The sequence below is a fragment of the Caretta caretta genome, chromosome 4 (genome assembly GCF_965140235.1).
Source record: "Caretta caretta isolate rCarCar2 chromosome 4, rCarCar1.hap1, whole genome shotgun sequence".
NCBI classification, from domain to species: Eukaryota; Metazoa; Chordata; order Testudines; family Cheloniidae; genus Caretta; species Caretta caretta.
In genome coordinates, this window is record NC_134209.1 from 20,147,349 (window position 1) to 20,166,230 (window position 18,882).

General features: G+C 47.5%; 1 protein-coding gene and 1 non-coding gene across 4 annotated transcripts in view; one reads left to right on the forward strand and one right to left on the reverse strand.

Annotated features, from left to right (window-relative positions):
* Nucleotides 1–53: 53 nt before the first annotated feature.
* Nucleotides 54–16,000, forward strand: LOC125636216 (uncharacterized). Its single transcript, XR_012668008.1, has 3 exons — nt 54–192; nt 7,811–14,139; nt 14,893–16,000. It is a non-coding gene; the product is annotated as an uncharacterized LOC125636216 (transcript).
* The window catches only part of TEX15 (testis expressed 15, meiosis and synapsis associated), a 94,644-nt gene continuing 91,253 nt past the window's right edge, over nt 15,492–18,882 (reverse strand). For all 3 annotated transcript variants that reach the window (XM_048849012.2, XM_048849008.2, XM_048849009.2), the window contains one exon: nt 15,492–17,860. In XM_048849012.2, coding sequence (XP_048704969.2) covers nt 17,798–17,860 — 63 coding nt within the window. In that variant the 3' untranslated portion in view covers nt 15,492–17,797. The remainder of the gene's footprint in view (nt 17,861–18,882) is intronic.

Consider the following 18,882-nt stretch of genomic DNA (forward strand, 5'->3'; position numbering starts at 1 on the left):
TGCGCCCCCGTGGCCCCGCCCCCTCCCCCGTGCCGCCACTTCCGGCCCCACCCGCCGCACTGGAGGCGCGTGCGTGAGGGGGCGCGAGCCGGAGCGAGCGCGGCTCCGAACCGCCGCTTGGAGAGTCCCTGGCTCCCCCGGGGCTCACGTCGCCCAGAGAGAGGCCGCGGCTGGCGCGGGAGCTGGAGCAGGGTACATCCGGGGCGGGTACGGGTATGGGTGAGGGAGGAGTATCGGGGGGGGGCTGGAGGAGTATGTCTGTGCTGGGAGGAGTTTTGGGGGGTCTGTGTACTGGTGTGGGTATTGGGGGGTCTGTACGGGGAGGGGACATTGGGCGGTATGGGAGGGGGTCTGTGTACTGGGAGAGGGCATTGGGGGGTCTGTGGGGTGGGCATTGGGGGGTATGGGAGGGGGGTCTGTGTACTGGGAGAGGGTATTGGGGGTCTGTGTACTGGGGTGGGCATTGGGGGTATGGGAGGGGGGTCTGTGTACTGGGAGAGGGTATTGGGGGGTCTGTACTGGGGTGGGCATTGGGGGTATGGGAGGGGGTCTGCGTACTGGGAGAGGGTATTGGGGGGTCTGTACTGGGGTGGGCATTGGGGGTATGGGAGGGGGTCTGTGTACTGGGAGAGAGTATTGGGGGTCTGTACTGGGGTGGGCATTGGGGGTTTGGGAGGGGGTCTGTGTACTGAGAGAGGGTATTGGGTCTGTACTGGGGTGGGCATTGGGGGTATGGGAGGGGGTCTGCATACTGGGAGGGGGCATGGGGGGGTCTGCGCACTGGGAGGGGGCATTGGGGGGTCTGTACTGGGGTGGGCATTGGGGGTATGGGAGGGGGTCTGCGTACTGGGAGAGGGTATTGGGGGGTCTGTACTGGGGTGGGCATTGGGGGTATGGGAGGGGGTCTGCGTACTGGGAGAGGGTATTGGGGGGTCTGTACTGGGGTGGGCATTGGGGGTATGGGAGGGGGTCTGCGTACTGGGAGAGGGTATTGGGGGGTCTGTACTGGGGTGGGCATTGGGGGTATGGGAGGGGGTCTGTGTACTGGGAGAGGGTATTGGGGGGTCTGTACGGGGAGGGGACATTGGGCGGTATGGGAGGGGGTCTGTGTACTGGGAGAGGGCATTGGGGGGTCTGTGGGGTGGGCATTGGGGGGTATGGGAGGGGGGTCTGTGTACTGGGAGAGGGTATTGGGGGTCTGTGTACTGGGGTGGGCATTGGGGGTATGGGAGGGGGGTCTGTGTACTGGGAGAGGGTATTGGGGGTCTGTACTGGGGTGGGCATTGGGGGTATGGGAGGGGGTCTGTGTACTGGCAGAGGGTATTGGGGGTCTGTGTACTGGGGTGGGCATTGGGGGTATGGGAGGGGGGTCTGTGTACTGGGAGAGGGTATTGGGGGTCTGTGTACTGGGGTGGGCATTGGGGGTATGGGAGGGGGGTCTGTGTACTGGGAGAGGGTATTGGGGGTCTGTACTGGGGTGGGCATTGGGGGTATGGGAGGGGGGTCTGTGTACTGGGAGAGGGTATTGGGGGTCTGTACTGGGGTGGGCATTGGGGGTATGGGAGGGGGTCTGTGTACTGGGAGAGGGTATTGGGGGTCTGTACTGGGGTGGGCATTGGGGGTATGGGAGGGGGTCTGTGTACTGAGAGAGGGTATTGGGTCTGTACTGGGCTGGGCATTGGGGGTTTGGGAGGGGGTCTGTGTACTGGGAGAGAGTATTGGGGGTCTGTACTGGGGTGGGCATTGGGGGTTTGGGAGGGGGTCTGTGTACTGAGAGAGGGTATTGGGTCTGTACTGGGGTGGGCATTGGGGGGTATGGGGAGGGGGGTCTGTATGGGGTGAGGGGTCTGTGTACTGGGAGAGGGTATTGGGGGGTCTGTACTGGGGTGGGCATTGGGGGTATGGGAGGGGGTCTGTGTACTGAGAGAGGGTATTGGGTCTGTACTGGGCTGGGCATTGGGGGTTTGGGAGGGGGTCTGTGTACTGGGAGAGAGTATTGGGGGTCTGTACTGGGGTGGGCATTGGGGGTATGGGAGGGGGTCTGCGTACTGGGAGGGGGCATTGGGGGGTCTGCGTACTGGGAGGGGGCATTGGGGGGTCTGCGCACTGGGAGAGGGCATTGGGGGGTCTGTACTGGGGTGGGCATTGGGGGTATGGGAGGGGGTCTGTGTACTGGGAGAGAGTATTGGGGGTCTGTACTGGGGTGGGCATTGGGGGTTTGGGAGGGGGTCTGTGTACTGAGAGAGGGTATTGGGTCTGTACTGGGGTGGGCATTGGGGGTATGGGAGGGGGTCTGCATACTGGGAGGGGGCATGGGGGGGTCTGCGCACTGGGAGGGGGCATTGGGGGGTCTGTACTGGGGTGGGCATTGGGGGTATGGGAGGGGGTCTGCGTACTGGGAGAGGGTATTGGGGGGTCTGTACTGGGGTGGGCATTGGGGGTATGGGAGGGGGTCTGCGTACTGGGAGAGGGTATTGGGGGGTCTGTACTGGGGTGGGCATTGGGGGTATGGGAGGGGGTCTGCGTACTGGGAGAGGGTATTGGGGGGTCTGTACTGGGGTGGGCATTGGGGGTATGGGAGGGGGTCTGTGTACTGGGAGAGGGTATTGGGGGGTCTGTACGGGGAGGGGACATTGGGCGGTATGGGAGGGGGTCTGTGTACTGGGAGAGGGCATTGGGGGGTCTGTGGGGTGGGCATTGGGGGGTATGGGAGGGGGGTCTGTGTACTGGGAGAGGGTATTGGGGGTCTGTGTACTGGGGTGGGCATTGGGGGTTTGGGAGGGGGTCTGTGTACTGGGAGAGGGTATTGGGGGTCTGTACTGGGGTGGGCATTGGGGGTATGGGAGGGGGTCTGTGTACTGAGAGAGGGTATTGGGTCTGTACTGGGGTGGGCATTGGGGGGTATGGGGAGGGGGGTCTGTATGGGGTGAGGGGTCTGTGTACTGGGAGAGGGTATTGGGGGGTCTGTACTGGGGTGGGCATTGGGGGTATGGGAGGGGGTCTGTGTACTGAGAGAGGGTATTGGGTCTGTACTGGGCTGGGCATTGGGGGTTTGGGAGGGGGTCTGTGTACTGGGAGAGAGTATTGGGGGTCTGTACTGGGGTGGGCATTGGGGGTTTGGGAGGGGGTCTGTGTACTGAGAGAGGGTATTGGGTCTGTACTGGGGTGGGCATTGGGGGTATGGGAGGGGGTCTGCGTACTGGGAGGGGGCATTGGGGGGTCTGCGCACTGGGAGGGGGCATTGGGGGGTCTGTACTGGGGTGGGCATTGGGGGTATGGGAGGGGGTCTGCGTACTGGGAGAGGGTATTGGGGGGTCTGTACTGGGGTGGTCATTGGGGGTTTGGGAGGGGGTCTGCGTACTGGGAGAGGGTATTGGGGGGTCTGTACTGGGGTGGTCATTGGGGGTATGGGAGGGGGTCTGTGTACTGGGAGAGAGTATTGGGGGTCTGTACTGGGGTGGGCATTGGGGGTCTGTGTACTGAGAGAGGGTATTGGGTCTGTACTGGGGTGGGCATTGGGGGTATGGGAGGGGGTCTGCATACTGGGAGGGGGCATGGGGGGGTCTGCGCACTGGGAGGGGGCATTGGGGGGTCTGTACTGGGGTGGGCATTGGGGGTATGGGAGGGGGTCTGCGTACTGGGAGAGGGTATTGGGGGGTCTGTACTGGGGTGGGCATTGGGGGGTATGGGAGGGGGGTCTGTGTACTGGGGTGGGCATTGGGGGTTTGGGAGGGGGTCTGTGTACTGAGAGAGGGTATTGGGGGGTCTGTGTACTGGGAGGGGGTATTGGGGGTATGGGAGGGGGTCTGTGTACTGGGAGGGGTTCCTGGGGGGTGCTGGAGTGGGTACCTGTGGCCTCATTCTCAAGGGGCGAGGGTAGTGTTGCTCCTCAGGATGGTGGCAGGGTGGCTGGTGCAGGCCTAAGACACAGTGGCAGCCAACTGTCAGTCACGCCTCCCTGCCTCTTCCTCTCCCCAGGCTGGGAGCTGGGGCTTGTTGGGTGGGATCTGGTAGCTGTGGCTGCAGTGGAGGGACCCATCAGGGTGTGGAACCAGCTGTTTCTGAGCTGCAGCATCTGCTCCTGTCATAAATATAAAGGGAAGGGTAAACCCCTTTGAAATCCCTCCTGGCCAGGGGAAAGCTCCTCTCACCTGTAAAGGGTTAAGAAGCTAAAGGTAACCTCGCTGGCACCTGACCAAAATGACCAATGAGGAGACAAGATACTTTCAAAAGCTGGGAGGAGGGAGAGAAACAAAGGGTCTGTGTCTGTCTGTAGTCGTCTTGGCCAGGGACAGAACAGGAATGGAGGCTTAGAACTTTTAGTAAGTAATCTGGCTAGGTATGTGTTAGATTATGATTTCTTTAAATGGCTGAGAAAAGAATTGTGCTGAATAGAATAACTATTTCTGTCTGTGTATCTTTTTTGTAACTTAAGGTTTTGCCTAGAGGGGTTCTCTATGTTTTTGAATCTAATTACCCTGTAAGATATCTACCATCCTGATTTTACAGGGGGGATTTCTTTATTTCTATTTACTGCTATTTTTTATTAAAAGTCTTCTTGTAAAACACTGAATGCTTTTTCATTGTTCTCAGATCCAAGGGTTTGGGTCTGTGGTCACCTATGCAAATTGGTGAGGCTTTTTATCCAACATTTCCCAGGAAAGGGGGGGTGCAAGTGTTGGGAGGATTGTTCATTGTTCTTCAGATCCAAGGGTCTGGGTCTGTAGTCACCTAGGCAAATTAGTGAGGCTTTTACCAAACCTTGTCCAGGAAGTGGGGTGCAAGGTTTTGGGAAGTATTTTGGGGGGAAAGACGCGTCCAAACAGCTCTTCCCCAGTAACCAGTATTAGTTTGGTGGTGGTAGCGGCCAGTCCAAGGATAACGGGTGTAATATTTTGTACCTTGGGGAAGTTAAGCTTAGGAGGTTTTTCATGCAGGTCCCCACATCTGTACCCTAGAGTTCAGAGTGGGGGAGGAACCTTGACAGCTCCACAAGAATCTTGCACATTTCATCTTATTTGAAAACTCCGCTTGGACAGAGGGTGGAAGATCAAAAAAGGAAATGTTGGGGAAACCTGGACGTATGGTAACCCTATGCCACCCCCCATGCCACTCCTGGACCCCCCACAGAGCCACTCTGAGCCCCTGTCACCCCCACACAGCACCACTCCCAGACCCTCACGCAGCACCATTCCAAACCCTCCTGCAACACCACCACTCATAGACCCCCCCATGGAGCCATTCCAAACCCTGTCACTCCCCCAGAGTGCCACTCTGCACCCCCTGCTATCCCCAACAGCACTGCTCCCAGTTCACCCCAAGCTACTCTGAGCCCGCATCGCTCCTCACAGAGCTACTCCCAGACTCCCATCACCTCCGCACAGTGCCACTGCCAGACTTCCCCCACAGCCCTCCCAGAGCCATTTTGAGCCCCCCTTCACCCCAACATGAAGCTGCTCCCAGGTCACCTGTATAATATCCCCTCCTACTAACCCCCTCACTCAGAGCCAGCCCCCTACATACATATAGCCACTCCCAGCTCCCCTCTGCATCCCACAACTGCCTTCTCCTACACACAGCTACTCCTAACCCTGCCCACAACTACTCCCAGTGCCCCTTTCCCCCACAGTCTCTCGTAACTTTCTCCCTCCTCCTCCCCCCCTGGACGTATATAGCCACTCTTAATCTTCACGCATGCCTGCACACAGTAACTCCCGGCCCTCTTCCCCACACATACTGTTGGAATTATTTTTTATACAGGTGTGATGTTCCTTAGGATATGATATGGACTGATGTGTCTCCTCAGTTCTCCAATCTGGTCCTGCTGTCTCAGCCTCTAGCATGGAAAATCACTCTCAGCTGAATTGTATGAGTGTTACAGCTAACCATTCATTAATTACGTTCTAGGGCAACACCAGCAAATGCCCAGGCCCAGACTGGTGCTCAGAAATGTGCATCTTGTACTACCTAGCTCTTTCCTTCTGTGCAATACAAGCTCATAGAAAGTCTGTCATTTCAATAATAGAAAGTGATATGCACAAATCTTATTATCCAAATGGAGGCTCCCAAACACTTCAATCCAAACACACACTGATTTAGTTAAAACAAGTTTATTAACTACAGAAAGAAAGATTTTAAGTGATTGCAAATAATGAGGCATAAAAGTCAGTATTGGTTACAAAGAAAATAAAGGGCAAAAATGTAAACTAATACCTAACATAGCAAGCTAATTGAAATCAAAGCAAATGCAAGAGGACTGTTGGCCCTTAACTAAAACTCAGTGGGTTTTTTTGGTTGGCTAGCTCCCAGTACCAAAAGGAAAAGGAAGGGTTGATGGGAAATGGGGACTCTGAGACTGACACTCCTCAGGGGCAATGGGGAGAGGCCAGTGCTCCAGGTCAGCTTGATTGATGTGGCAGGCAGTCTAAGGGCAGAGGCAGGAGGCCGGGGGGGGGGGGGGGGTCCCATCCTCCATATGAGCTGGAGCTGCCTGGGCCAGAATGGGGCCAAGCTAAGGAGAGAGCAGGAGCTCAGGCTGAGCTGGGGAGCAGAGCCATGCCAGCCAGAGCCAGAAACCATCAGAGAAGCAGCCTGAGCTGGGGAGAGTGGCAGCAAGAGTCAGAGAAGCAGCCCAGAGAGCAGATCCATGCTGGGAGGAGAGCTGCAGCAACCAGAGCCAGAGGGGCCAGAAAAGCAGCCCAGAGAACTGGAGGCAGAGCAGCAGCAGTTCTGAGGCAGAATGGAAGTGGAACTGGAGCAGTCCAGAGCTGGGTGTGGTGAACAGCTTGGGAGAGCGAGGGGGATCTGGGCACAGCGCCCTGCACAGGGAGATGCCACCAGCCAAGAGGCCTTGCAGACCAGACTTGGAGGGGATTGTAACCCTGAGCGGGGCGGCGGGGCGGAGCAGAGAAGAACACTGGGAAGAAGGGTCCTGCCAACTAGAGCCTGAAGGCGTGTGGCCACCACCAGAGCAAGTGTCCACCAGCAGCATCCCTGCAGCACAGTCAGGGCCTGGACAGGAGGCCTGGCATATGTGAGGAATGGACTGTGAACTTCTCTTATACTCCAGAGACAGCTGTTTGTGATGTCCCTATGTCACTGAGCGGGGTTATGTGTTTTCCTTAACCTTTCCCATTTTTTCCTTATTTTTTTTAAATTGATTGCTGTTTAATAAATTGTAATGGCTTGAAATATATGTAATGATCAGTGGGTCAGGGAAGCGTCCAAAATGGAGAGAGTACCTGGGAGTGGGGACACCCTAATCCTGTCCTACGTGACCATGACAAGATTGGGGGTTGAGCCCCCCGGGAATCCTGGGCCCAGTTTTGTCAGGGTTACGAGGACTCTGCCACACAGGAGAGTGGAAGGGGAGTCCTCGAGGTCAGGCGGGCCTCTGGGTAAAAGGAGTGGGAACGAGGACTTGGATCCTTTCGCTAGCCCAGGTTTCACCGGGGTAGTGTATAAGCCAGGAAAGTTCCCCCACAAGAGCGGGACGAGTCCCATTTACACAAAGGCTTTTCTCACCACATGATTTTTGCAGCCTTTACTAGCTGAAAGCCTTCCAGCCAGGACCCCTCCCCCAGTCCAGTGTTTCTTTAGGTCATGTTACTGCAGTGAGCAGAGAGGAATGGAGGTGAGAGGTGATTTGGGGCCTCTATTCCTCATTTTTGTCTTTTCCTCCTCTTTTAGAATAATCTCTAGCTGGGGTCCAGGTGACAGCAAGTCTGTTTTGGATGGGAACCCCCAGCTGTTTATTTGCCAATATGTGAATTTCTTGCTTACACCATCTTCCCCTTATCTTTTGTTTCAGATAGCCGTCGCTCATCAATAGGGGAATGTGTTCCAATTTATGTTGGTCCTTGTTATGTTTGCATGGATCAGGACTGACGTGAATTGGAACACATTCCCCTATTGTACAGTACAGTACTTGCATCCGCCAGCGACGTTCAAGGCTTATTACCTACGGAGGACATTCTCCATTCTGATTAAGGAGCCAGCAGGTGAAGGAAAGCCCAGTTTAAAGGAGTTTTGGAAGTCCTACAACATCTTGAACGGTGTGGAAAACATTGATGCGTCGTGGGAAGAGGTCACTTTGCAAAGTATGAACGGCGTTTGGTGCCATGCATGGCCAGATGCTGCCCACAGCTTCGTGGGATTTGATGCTGTTCCTGGTCTCGAGCAAGCAATTGTCAAGTTGGCAAAGTATGTCAGCTTTAAGAAGGTGGAGGAGGAGGATGTACAGGAGTTGCTGGAGTCTCAGGCTGAGCAACTGACAAATGAACTGATTGAGCTGGACCAACAATGGGTATCTGAAGAAAGCAAGGATGATGATGATGTAGGGCAGGAAGCCAGGAGTCTGATGACAAAGAATCTCTCCCATTTCTCTGGACTGCTAGATGAGATGACGGAAATCATACAGAGCAGTGATCCTTCTTGTGAATAGCCTGACAAAGTCTCCAGGGTTTTCAATGATGCAGTGGCTTGCTACAGGGAGATCTATCGTTCAAGGATTCATGCAGGAGAGCAGCTGTTGATAAAATCCTTTTTTAAGACTTCTGCAACCAAAAAGCAACCCAAGAAAATCCAGCCTTCACCTCTTCCTAAGTTTAGCGTAATCAACACTGTTTTATACTGTATTACTCTACTGTATTTACTGTATTAAAATGTTCTATGTGTTTGGTGTTAGTAGGGTTCTACATTATTTTATTCAATGTTTTATGTGTAAAATGTGTACTGTATAACTTTTCATTGTAAAAAGGTACACTGTTTAGGCGAAAAGAAAAGAGCATTGTCAAGTTGTGAATGCATGCCCCCCTTATTCCATTATTTCTTATGGGGAAAAATTCCCCGGTATACGTCGTTTGGGTATCCATAGCCCTTTTCAAGAACGCAACCGCAGTGTATACAGGGGACCCCCTTTAATAGTCCACTTGATTATGTTGACACCTGGTTGAGGTGCTGGCTAACCTTTTGTCTCTGAGGAACTGGTTTGGGCTGCTTTTTAAAAAAAAAAACTTGAAGCATGTCTCAGCAATGTCATACAGTAAAATCTTATAACTTTACAAACAATGTTGCCACATTTTATCAGAACAATAATGGTCAGTGAATTATGAGTTTTCAAATGATACCTCAAGGCATACTTTGTACAAAATTTAGCATGGTTTTGTATAAGTGGTGAACATAAGGGTACAGTCTGTCGCAACAGGGTGTTACCACAACACTAATTTAACCATACATTCCTTTATTAAATCCAAAGACCATTATTATTAATACAATTGCTCTAAACATGCCTAAATAATTAATTTACTACATTCAAACAATAACAAAACATAAGCATTTGATCAAGATACTTACAAACACACTAAACTCAGGGATGCTTAGACCCATATTGGTCAGCTCCAACTTGGTCAGGTAGGTCTTGGAAATGAACTCTTAAGGCGTTTAACTTTTTTAATACCCTTTAACAAACAATTGATGTCATTGCCAATTATTGGACCTTAGCTAAGGGTATATGAAGCCATTTTTTATATAGCCAATTATTTACTGTACCTAGTACCCAATTAACTGTATTTATTTATTTATATTTGTGTTATTTTATCCCAAACTTTAAATAAAACAACACTGATATTTTGAAGCATCACTATCAGTTTAACACATCAGCTCTTTTTTCTCATGATCTCAGACTTTTTGGTCACATGTTTTGGGCCTGTTGCTCATGCTAATATACCACCTCCGTTTAAAACCTTAGTTCATCCACATCTAATGTGGGTCTATATTGTGTCTCTTTCTCACGTGTGTGCACACACACTCAGACTCCTAGGCTTGCCTTCACACACATCCACTCCCATTCTCCATCTACAGACACACAAAATGCCACTCCCAGTTCTCCCTCCACAGTCACTCCCAACCCTCTCCCTCCCCCAGAGCTACTTCCAGCTCCTACTCATGTACAGAGAGCCATTCCCATCCCCTTCTCTTCCTTTCCCACATATAGAGCTACTCTCACAGGAAGGATTGGCTTTTGGCCCTATGTTAGTTAACATCTTTATCAATGACATGGAAGAAAACATAAAATCATCATAGATGAAGTTTGCAAATGACACAAAAATTGGCAGAATGGAAAATAATGAAGAGGACAGGTAACTGATTCAGAGCAATCTGAATTGCTTAGTAAGCTAGGGTACAAGCAGCCAATATGCATTTTAATAGTCAGTGATTCCTTGGAGTTTGAGAATGATTGTCTATCATGAAATTATAGCCAGTGATTGCTGGTAGAGCTGCAGTGGGCTACTGAGACCAATCCGGGATCCACAGATCTTATCACGGCTGGGGCTGACATTTGCCCATAGAAGGGGCGGATCTGAAATGTTGAGTCAGGCTGGAGTCTATTCTTTCCTCCTTTCCCGTTTCTCCAATTCCTGTTGTCTTCATTGGGTCTCAAAATGCTGGGATCCTTGCCAGAAGGTCCTTCCCCATTTTAATCAGTCGAAGGCTTGGGTTTCCCATAAGTTTATGTTGGCTTTAATGGAGTCTTTGAAGCACTTTTTTTGCCTTCCTCTCTTCCATTGGCCTTAGCTCAGTTGTGAGAACATGACCTGCTTCAGGAGTAGATGGGCTGGTCACATTCTTCGAATGCCAGACTAACAGAGTTGTTGGTGGATGATCATGGTGCTGGAAGTTTGGGCTTCGTACAGAATGCTGATGTTAGTGCTTCGCTCATCCCACTTGATTCAGAAGATTTTGCGGAGGTACCATTGATGGTATCATTCAAGAGCCTTGAGGTGTCTATTGTACATGACCCAGGTTTCAGCATTCTACAGGAGAGCAGGGATAATGGCCTGGTACACCAGAAGCTTGGCTCAGTTCTTGATGTCACCATCTTCGAAGACACATTTTTCTAAAGTGTCCAAAAGGTCCACTGGCACATTGGAGGCAATGTTGAATCGCCTCGTCAATGTTGTCTGTCTGCGACAGATAGTTGACAAGGTAGGGGAAGTGCTCCATGTTCTCCAGGGTCTCTTTGTTGCTTGTGACTGTGGGAGCAGGATCCTGGTGGTACACTTTAGTTTTCTTGGTGTTGAGTGTGAGGCCTAGTTGGACGGAGGCCTCAGAGAAGACGTCAACTGTTCTCTGAAGATCTTCTGCATGGGTGCACAGAGCACAGTCATCTGCATAGTTGAATGACTGATTTAGTAGTTGGATGACTGATGAATGACTGATTTAGTAAGTCTTTGTCTTGGATTGGAGGCGATTGAGGCTGAAGAGCTTGCCACCCGTTCTGTGTTGGATATCAAGTCTGGAGGGGAACTTGTCAGCAATGAGGCAGAGGATGATGGCAAGGAAGATGGAGAACAGGGTTGGAGCGACGACACTGCCTTGCTTGACTTCTGTCTTGACTAGGAAGGGGTCTGTTTCAGATCCATTGCTGATGACCATGCGGACATGTTGTTGTGGAGGAGTCACTGTCTTCAGGATAGAGCCCCCTATTTCTGTAAGAGTGGCTTACGTTCTTTGTTCCTAGATGCAAACATTTACATTTAGCTGTGGATGATGACCTTGATGTGGTGGAGTGGCTTGAGTGTTCCCATGTTCCTGAGAGCCACTCTCAGTCCCAACCTCCCCACAGAACTATTCAGTTTCCCCCTCCACACACACAGAGCCACTCCCAGCCCCACTCCCCACTTCCCTCGCAATCACAGAGCTACTCCCGGTCCCCCTCCATATTCACACTCAACCACTCCTAGCTCCCTCACAAGTAAGCTATTGCCAACCCCCCTACAAGGACATTCCTAGCCCACCTACACACACAGCCACTCCCAGCCCCACGCCTAACATCCCCATGCAGTCACTCCTAAACTTTACCCCCACAGGCACTCTCAACCTTTTACTCACTCACTCACACCCCCCCCCCGCCACTTCAACCCATCTCATAGCCATTCCCAACATCCACAGGCTCCACACACACCATCTGTCCACACCCCCTTCTCCCCTAAGATAAACATCACCAACCATACTACACGATCCTGCTAATACATCCCAGAATGATTGCTTTTTTTGCAAGTGTTATACTGATGACTTGTATTTAGCTTGTGATCAACTATGACCCCCAGATCCCTTTCCGCAGTACTCCTACCTAGGCAGTCATTTCCCATTTTGTATGTGTGCAACTGATTGTTCCTCCCTAAGTGGAGTGCTTTGCATTTGAATTTCATCCTATTTACTTCAGACCATTTGTCCAGATCATTTTGAATTTTAATCCTATCCTCCAAAGCATCTGTAACCCCTCCTAATTTGGTATCATCCACAAACTTTATAAGTGTACTCTGCCATTATCTAAATCATTGAAGAAGATATTGAACAGAACTGAATCCAGAACTGATTCCTGCGGGTCCCCACTCAATATGCCCTTCCAGCTTGACTATGAACTGCTGATAACTACTCTTTGGGAATGGTTTTCCAACCAGTTATGCACCCACCTTGTAATAGGGCTGTCTAGATTGTATTTCCCTAGTTAGTCATGTGAGACAGTATCAAAAGCCTTACTAAACTCAAGATATACCAAATCTACTGCTTCCCCCGCCCCCCATCCACAAGGCTTGTTACCCTGTCAAAGAAAGCCATTAGGTTTGTTAGACATGATTTGTTCTTCACAAATCCATTTGCCTGTTACTTATCACCTTATTCTTTTCTAGGTGTTTGCAATCTGATTGCTTAATTATTTGTTCCATTATCTTTCTGGGTACTGAAGTTAAGCTGACTGGTCTGTAATTCCCCGGCTTGTCCTTATTCCCCTTTTTATAGATTGGCACTATATTTGCCCTTTTCCAGTCCTCTGGAATCTCTCCTATATTCCATGACTTTTTGAAGATAATCGCTAATGGCTCACATATTGCCTCAGTCAGCTCCTTGGGTATTCTAGGATGTATTTAATCAGGCACTGGTATCTTGAAGACATCTAACTTGTCTAAGTAATTTTTAACTTGTTCTTTCCCTATTTTAGCCTCTGATCTTACCTCATTTTCACTGACATTCATTAAATTAGATTCCACTTGCTACTAAACTTTTCAATGAAAACAAACAAAATCATTTAGCACGTCTGCTATTTCCATATTTTCTGTTGTTTTTTCCCCCTCATTGAGTAATGGGCCTACCCTGTCCTTGGTCTTCCTCTTGCTTCCAATGTATTTGTAGAATGTTTTCTTGTTACCCCTTATGTCTTTAGCTAGTTTAATCTCATTTTGTGTCTTGGCCTTTCTAATTTTGTACCTACAGGCATGTTGTTTTTTTATATTCATCCTTTGTAATTTGACCTAGTTTCCACTTTTTGTAGGATTCTTTTTTGAGTTTCAGATAATTGAAGATCTACTGATTATGCCAGGATGGTCCCTTGCCATACTTCTGATCTTTCCACACAGTGGGATTGTTTGTTCTTGTGTCCTTAATAATATCTCTTCGAAAAACTGCCAACTGTCTTGAACCGTTTTCCCCCTTAGACTTGCTTCACATGGGATCTTACCTACCAACTACCTGAGTTTACTAAAGTCTGCCTTCTTGAAATCCATTACCTTTATTCTTCTGTTTTTCCTTCTACCATTCCTTGGAATCATGAACTCTATCATTTCATGATCACTTTCATATTCTCAAACAGTTCCTCACTATTTGTCAAAATCACATCTAAAACAGCCTCTATGCTAGTAGCTTTCTCCACATTCTGATATAAAAAATTATCTCCAATACATTCTAAGAACTTGTTGGATAATCTGTGCCCTGCTGTGTTATTTTCCCAACAGATGTCTGGGTAGTTGAAGTCCCTCATCACCTTGAAGTCCCTCATCACCACCAAGTCCTGTGCTTTGGATGATATTGTTAGTTGTTCCACCCTCATTATCTGCAAACTTTGCCACCTCACTGTTTACCTCTTTTTCCAGATCATTTCTGAGTATGTTGAACACCACTGTTTCCAATACAGATCCTTGAGGGAACCTATTATTTACCCATCTCCACTGTGAAAATTGACAATTTATTTCTACCCTTTGTTTCCTATCTTTTAACCAGTTATTGATCCATGAGTGGACCTTCCCTCTTATCCCATGATACCTTAGTTTCCTGAAGAGCCTTTGGTCCAAGACCTCACACTTGGTAAGGCAACCCCCATCCTTTCATGTATTTATACCTGCTCCTGTATTTTCCACTCCATGCATCTGATGAAGTGTGTTCTAGCCCACGAAAGCTTATGCCCAAATAAATTTGTTAGTCTCTAAGGTACCACAAGGACTCCTTGTTGGTTTTGCTGATACAGACTAACACGGCTACCACTCTGAAACCTATATCTACTTGATTACCCTTGTCTACATTCTTGTTGACTTCTGCAAATTATTGTACTGGAACGGTGAGGCATGATTCCTCTTTTAAAAAGCCATGTTAACTCTTCCCCCACATATCATATTTGTGTCTGATAATTTTGTTCTTTAATATAGTTTCAATCAGTTTGCTTCGTACTGAAGTCAGGCTTACTGGCTTGGAACTGCCAGGATGACCGCTGGAGACTTTTCTGAAAAATTAGCTTCACATTAGCTAGTCACCTGTGCAGAGGCTGATTTAAGTGATAGGTTACAAACCACAGTTAGTCGTTCTGCAATTTCATATTTGAGTTCCTTCAGAACTCTTGGGTGAACGCCCTGTGGTCCTGGTGGCTTATTACTGTTGAATTTATCAATTTGTTCCAAAACCCCACCTCAATCTGGGACAATTCCTCATATTTGTCACCTAACAAGAATGGCTCAGGTGTGTGGAACTCCCCCCTATCCTCTGCAATGAAGACTGAATCCAATAATTAATATATCTTCTTCACAGTGGCCTCGTACCCTCACTCTTGCCGTTTTCCTCTTGCAGCACACCTGCAACTGCCTATGAGTTAGCCAGGAGTTCCATCCACCTGTCTTGCAATCCTGACTAAGTCTCTGCTCAGTTTCTGCCTATCCCACCATCCTCATTTGCGGTACGATTTGGCCAGATGTATTTCTGAAGGAGGCACATATGCCGGTAATGAGACTCTTGTGTGTATATTGGATGGATCAGACAGACCAGAATAGTGTCTCAGGAGCCACACCGCTGTTGTGACATATTCCTCTTGGCCGGAGATTGTCCAATAATTAAACCATTCTAGCATACCAGGACGGCCATCATATTACAGTCATGAATGGATATTTTCGAGGCCAGAACAGAGATTATTGCAAACTGTGGAAAACAAAGTGGATGCTGCAGCTTTGTTTTTCTGATTGGGTTGACGTGGATGAGGAGTTTTCCAGGAGTTTCAGCTTAAATCAAGGTCTTAATTTAACAGTGTCATTATGGACGAAGCTATGAAAGAATGTTAAAAGACTGCAGCCTCTTGCAATACTTCAAATGGAATCAAATGTTCAATGCTATGGCTTTTGATATATTGTATTCATAAGAAAATTAGTAGAATGCAGCAATATACTACAAAGCAATGTAATACACTAATGTTTTTATTATTATTATTCAAAAATGACAAACTGGTTAAATTCTGCATTATTACACCAGCAGATACTCATAGTAACCCATTGTAAAAAGCTATAAGTGAAATTCAGCCTTGGTGTAACTCTGCTGGCTTCAGTGGAAATACACCAGAGATGAATTTGGTCCAGTATGCCTAGTCGTGTAGGTACCGGCTATCATTTAAGACCAAATAAAGAGAAAATTCAAGGTGGCTGGGGATGTATAAAAGTCTTAAAATACTCCCTGCTCCACTTTAGCATGAAACAGGATTCCACTATAATTTAGAGATATGAGAGAATTGAAATTATTATTAATCAAAAAAAGCAGAGATGTACTAGAAAGGGGACGGGGGAAGAAGTAATTGCTAGGAACAACAGTTTTCACCTAAGTTTAACTTCAGCCAATATTTATTCTACCAGTCCTAAAATACCCTATGGATAATACACCTGTAGTAAATAAACATGCTTACATTTCCACACTATTGCTAGCAATTGGCAGTTTTTAATTCTAATCATCTGTGTGTGTTGCACAAAATCATGAGAAGTTTAATACTTGTAGAAGTCTGTTTTCTTGTTGATGAAGATTTACACTTCCCAGTCATGTTAAAGGATGTATTTCAGAAGTCATGTGCATATCAGATGTAGAAATTACCAATTTAGGGCTTAACTCTGCTCTTAAATATGTGGATTGCTGTTACCACAGAGCTAGTGAGATCATCTGCTATCCAATTGTGTGTAAACCACAGGAACTGATTTTTACAAGATAGATGGGTTTCTATCCAGTGTATCTCAGATTGCAATAGAGGGCGAAACCCTGGCCCCACTGAAATCAATGGCAAACTTTCTGTGATTTCACAGGGGCCAGGATTTCACCCAGATCTCTTTGTGATTTTGATTAATGTAATTCACCTCTAATTATATCTTGTTCTCATAGAAAAACTACAGTACACAAATAACATTTAGAAAATACTGGTGATTCTTCAAAGAGAGACTATCATAAACCCTAGACTATTCTGCATAGTTAGAAGTTCAACACAAGCATTTTAATTTTTCTGTAAAATTTGTTTTTAATGTAAATTAATAGCTAATGCCTTACAGAGTTGCTAATTTTGTAGCTTGTGCTATGTCCTAAATTACCACCTTATAGACACCTGACTGTAACTATACTGTCAGTCTCGTTATTTCTGTACTATTTGCTACATTTAAAAAAAAACCTGTTTAAAGCATTCAAATAAAATATTAAGTTTACACAAATACTTGCACTGTAAAAATGCTGTTAACGTTTAAAATTAAAATTTTCAATAAGACCTATATTCTTAGAAATATTTCTAAGAAAAATGTACAAAAATTACAAAAATAAGTCTTCTATTTGAGAAAAATACTAAAAGAATTTCAACCACTGTCATAAATAATATACATATATAATATGTTAGTGTAAAAACTGTTTGGATTGAAACAGATTTGTCAGTTTTGCATATCAGATACAGCAAAGTATCAACTACCATTATAGAAAATACTAACCATAACATTCAAGAATCAAATTTCTCTATTCCAGTGTTTAAAAAAAAAAAAAGCAGCCCCAGGCCAGTAGAAAGTGCACGCACATTTTCTGCAAAATCAGACATGAGTGGTGTGTAACTCTTGTGCTGGCCCACTGCATTTGGGTGAATTTCACTCAAGTATTCAGAATTGACAATAGACCTTGACAGCCTGGGGCAGAGCCTTTGTTCAAAAAATGTATTTAAAAGCTAAAAACTCTATAATCACATGTAAAAAGTTCTGTTTTCATTTTTTTAGTAGATGTCAAATAAACACCATCGTATCACAGTACTAAAAGTTAACCAAAAACTTAACACATTAGGGTCAGATCCAGAGACACAACACCCAGTGAGGCTAAAGGGCCGTACACTGGGTATCTCCAGTAGGCAGAGGAAAAAGAATCCTGCTCCTGGCGAAAGCCATAGAGCCTCTTCACAGCCATTACTTTATCCAGTGGTTTAAACTGCCTTTTGTACTGTAGAACCGTGCTGGTTCCACAGTCAGAGGGCCCTTAGTAGTAACTGAGGTGGGGTTACATTTGTCCCTTCATGTGTGTGTGTTTGGTTTTTTTTTTAAGCTGGTTAGGTAAGTCTTGCAGTTTGCTAAGGACTCAATCCTTCATCCACAGAAATCACTAGGAAAACTCCAACTGTCTTCATGTCCTAAAAAAGGGAGTAATTTTGATGTAATAGTTCTGAAAAATGCAAATTATGTTGCCTTCTGAGGTAAGTGGTTACTCTTCAGAATGTTGTCATGGAACTGGTTTCAATATCCGGGATGAAAAGGTGTCTGCTGCCAGGGAGCTGGAAACAAAGAAAAATATACTTGAGAAAGGATTAAGGCACGGGAAATATAGATTCCTCTTTCAACCCTCCAAAGCCCACCAAACACCACGCCTTTGCACTTCTATAGCATCTTCAGAAGGTTTCGAAAGCATTCAAAGACTGAAGCACTGACCTTCACCCTGTGCAGAGGACAGCAAAAGGCCTATGTGCCTTAAAGTCCTGTAATGCAAAGTCCTTCTGTATAGGCGTGAATTTCAGCCTTTATAAATATTTATGAGTTAAGCCTAACACCACTTTCTGCTGTACCAAGGGTACATAACAAGTCTGTGGAATAGCTGGGGTTAGAATACAGTTTGCCTGATTCCCAGTCCTATGCTTCAACTACTACCATAGTCCCTCTGCATGAGCATCTATACATGGAGACAATCTGTTGGAGTTTCAGAAACGGCTATGTGATTTAGGAGCACAAGTTGCACTGAAAGTCAGCGGAATGTGTGCTTCTAAGTCAAATAATTGGTTTTGAAAAATCCCACCTATACTCTTATCCATTTGTGGCAAATACCATTTTTAATTAATATAAAAACCAAATACCTCATAAATCACAAGTAAGACTACCTTTTAGTCAAGGGTATTTTTAGTAAATGTCATGGACAGGTCACGGGCAGTAAACAAAATTTCACGGCCCATGACTTTTACTATATTTCCCTGACTAAAACTTGAGAGGGAGGGGTGGCTCAGGACAATGGCCCTGGAGGTGCCATGGATGCTTGGTTGCGGGGGGAGAGTTGTGGCCTGGGGAGGCATCATGGGGGGGTAATAGCCCAGGGAGGACCGGGGGTGCTGGGGAGCTGGCCTGGGGGGCATCACAGGTGCTTGGGGGGGAACAGCCCAGGACGGTGCTGTGGGGAGGGTTGGCAGGTCTGATGCAGGCTCCTTACCCAGCTCCTGGGAAGCAGAGACCCTAGCTCCACGAGCTGTCTCTGCTCCGACCCAAGCCTCGGTTCTGCAGCTCCCATTGGCTGGGAACCGTGGCCAATGGG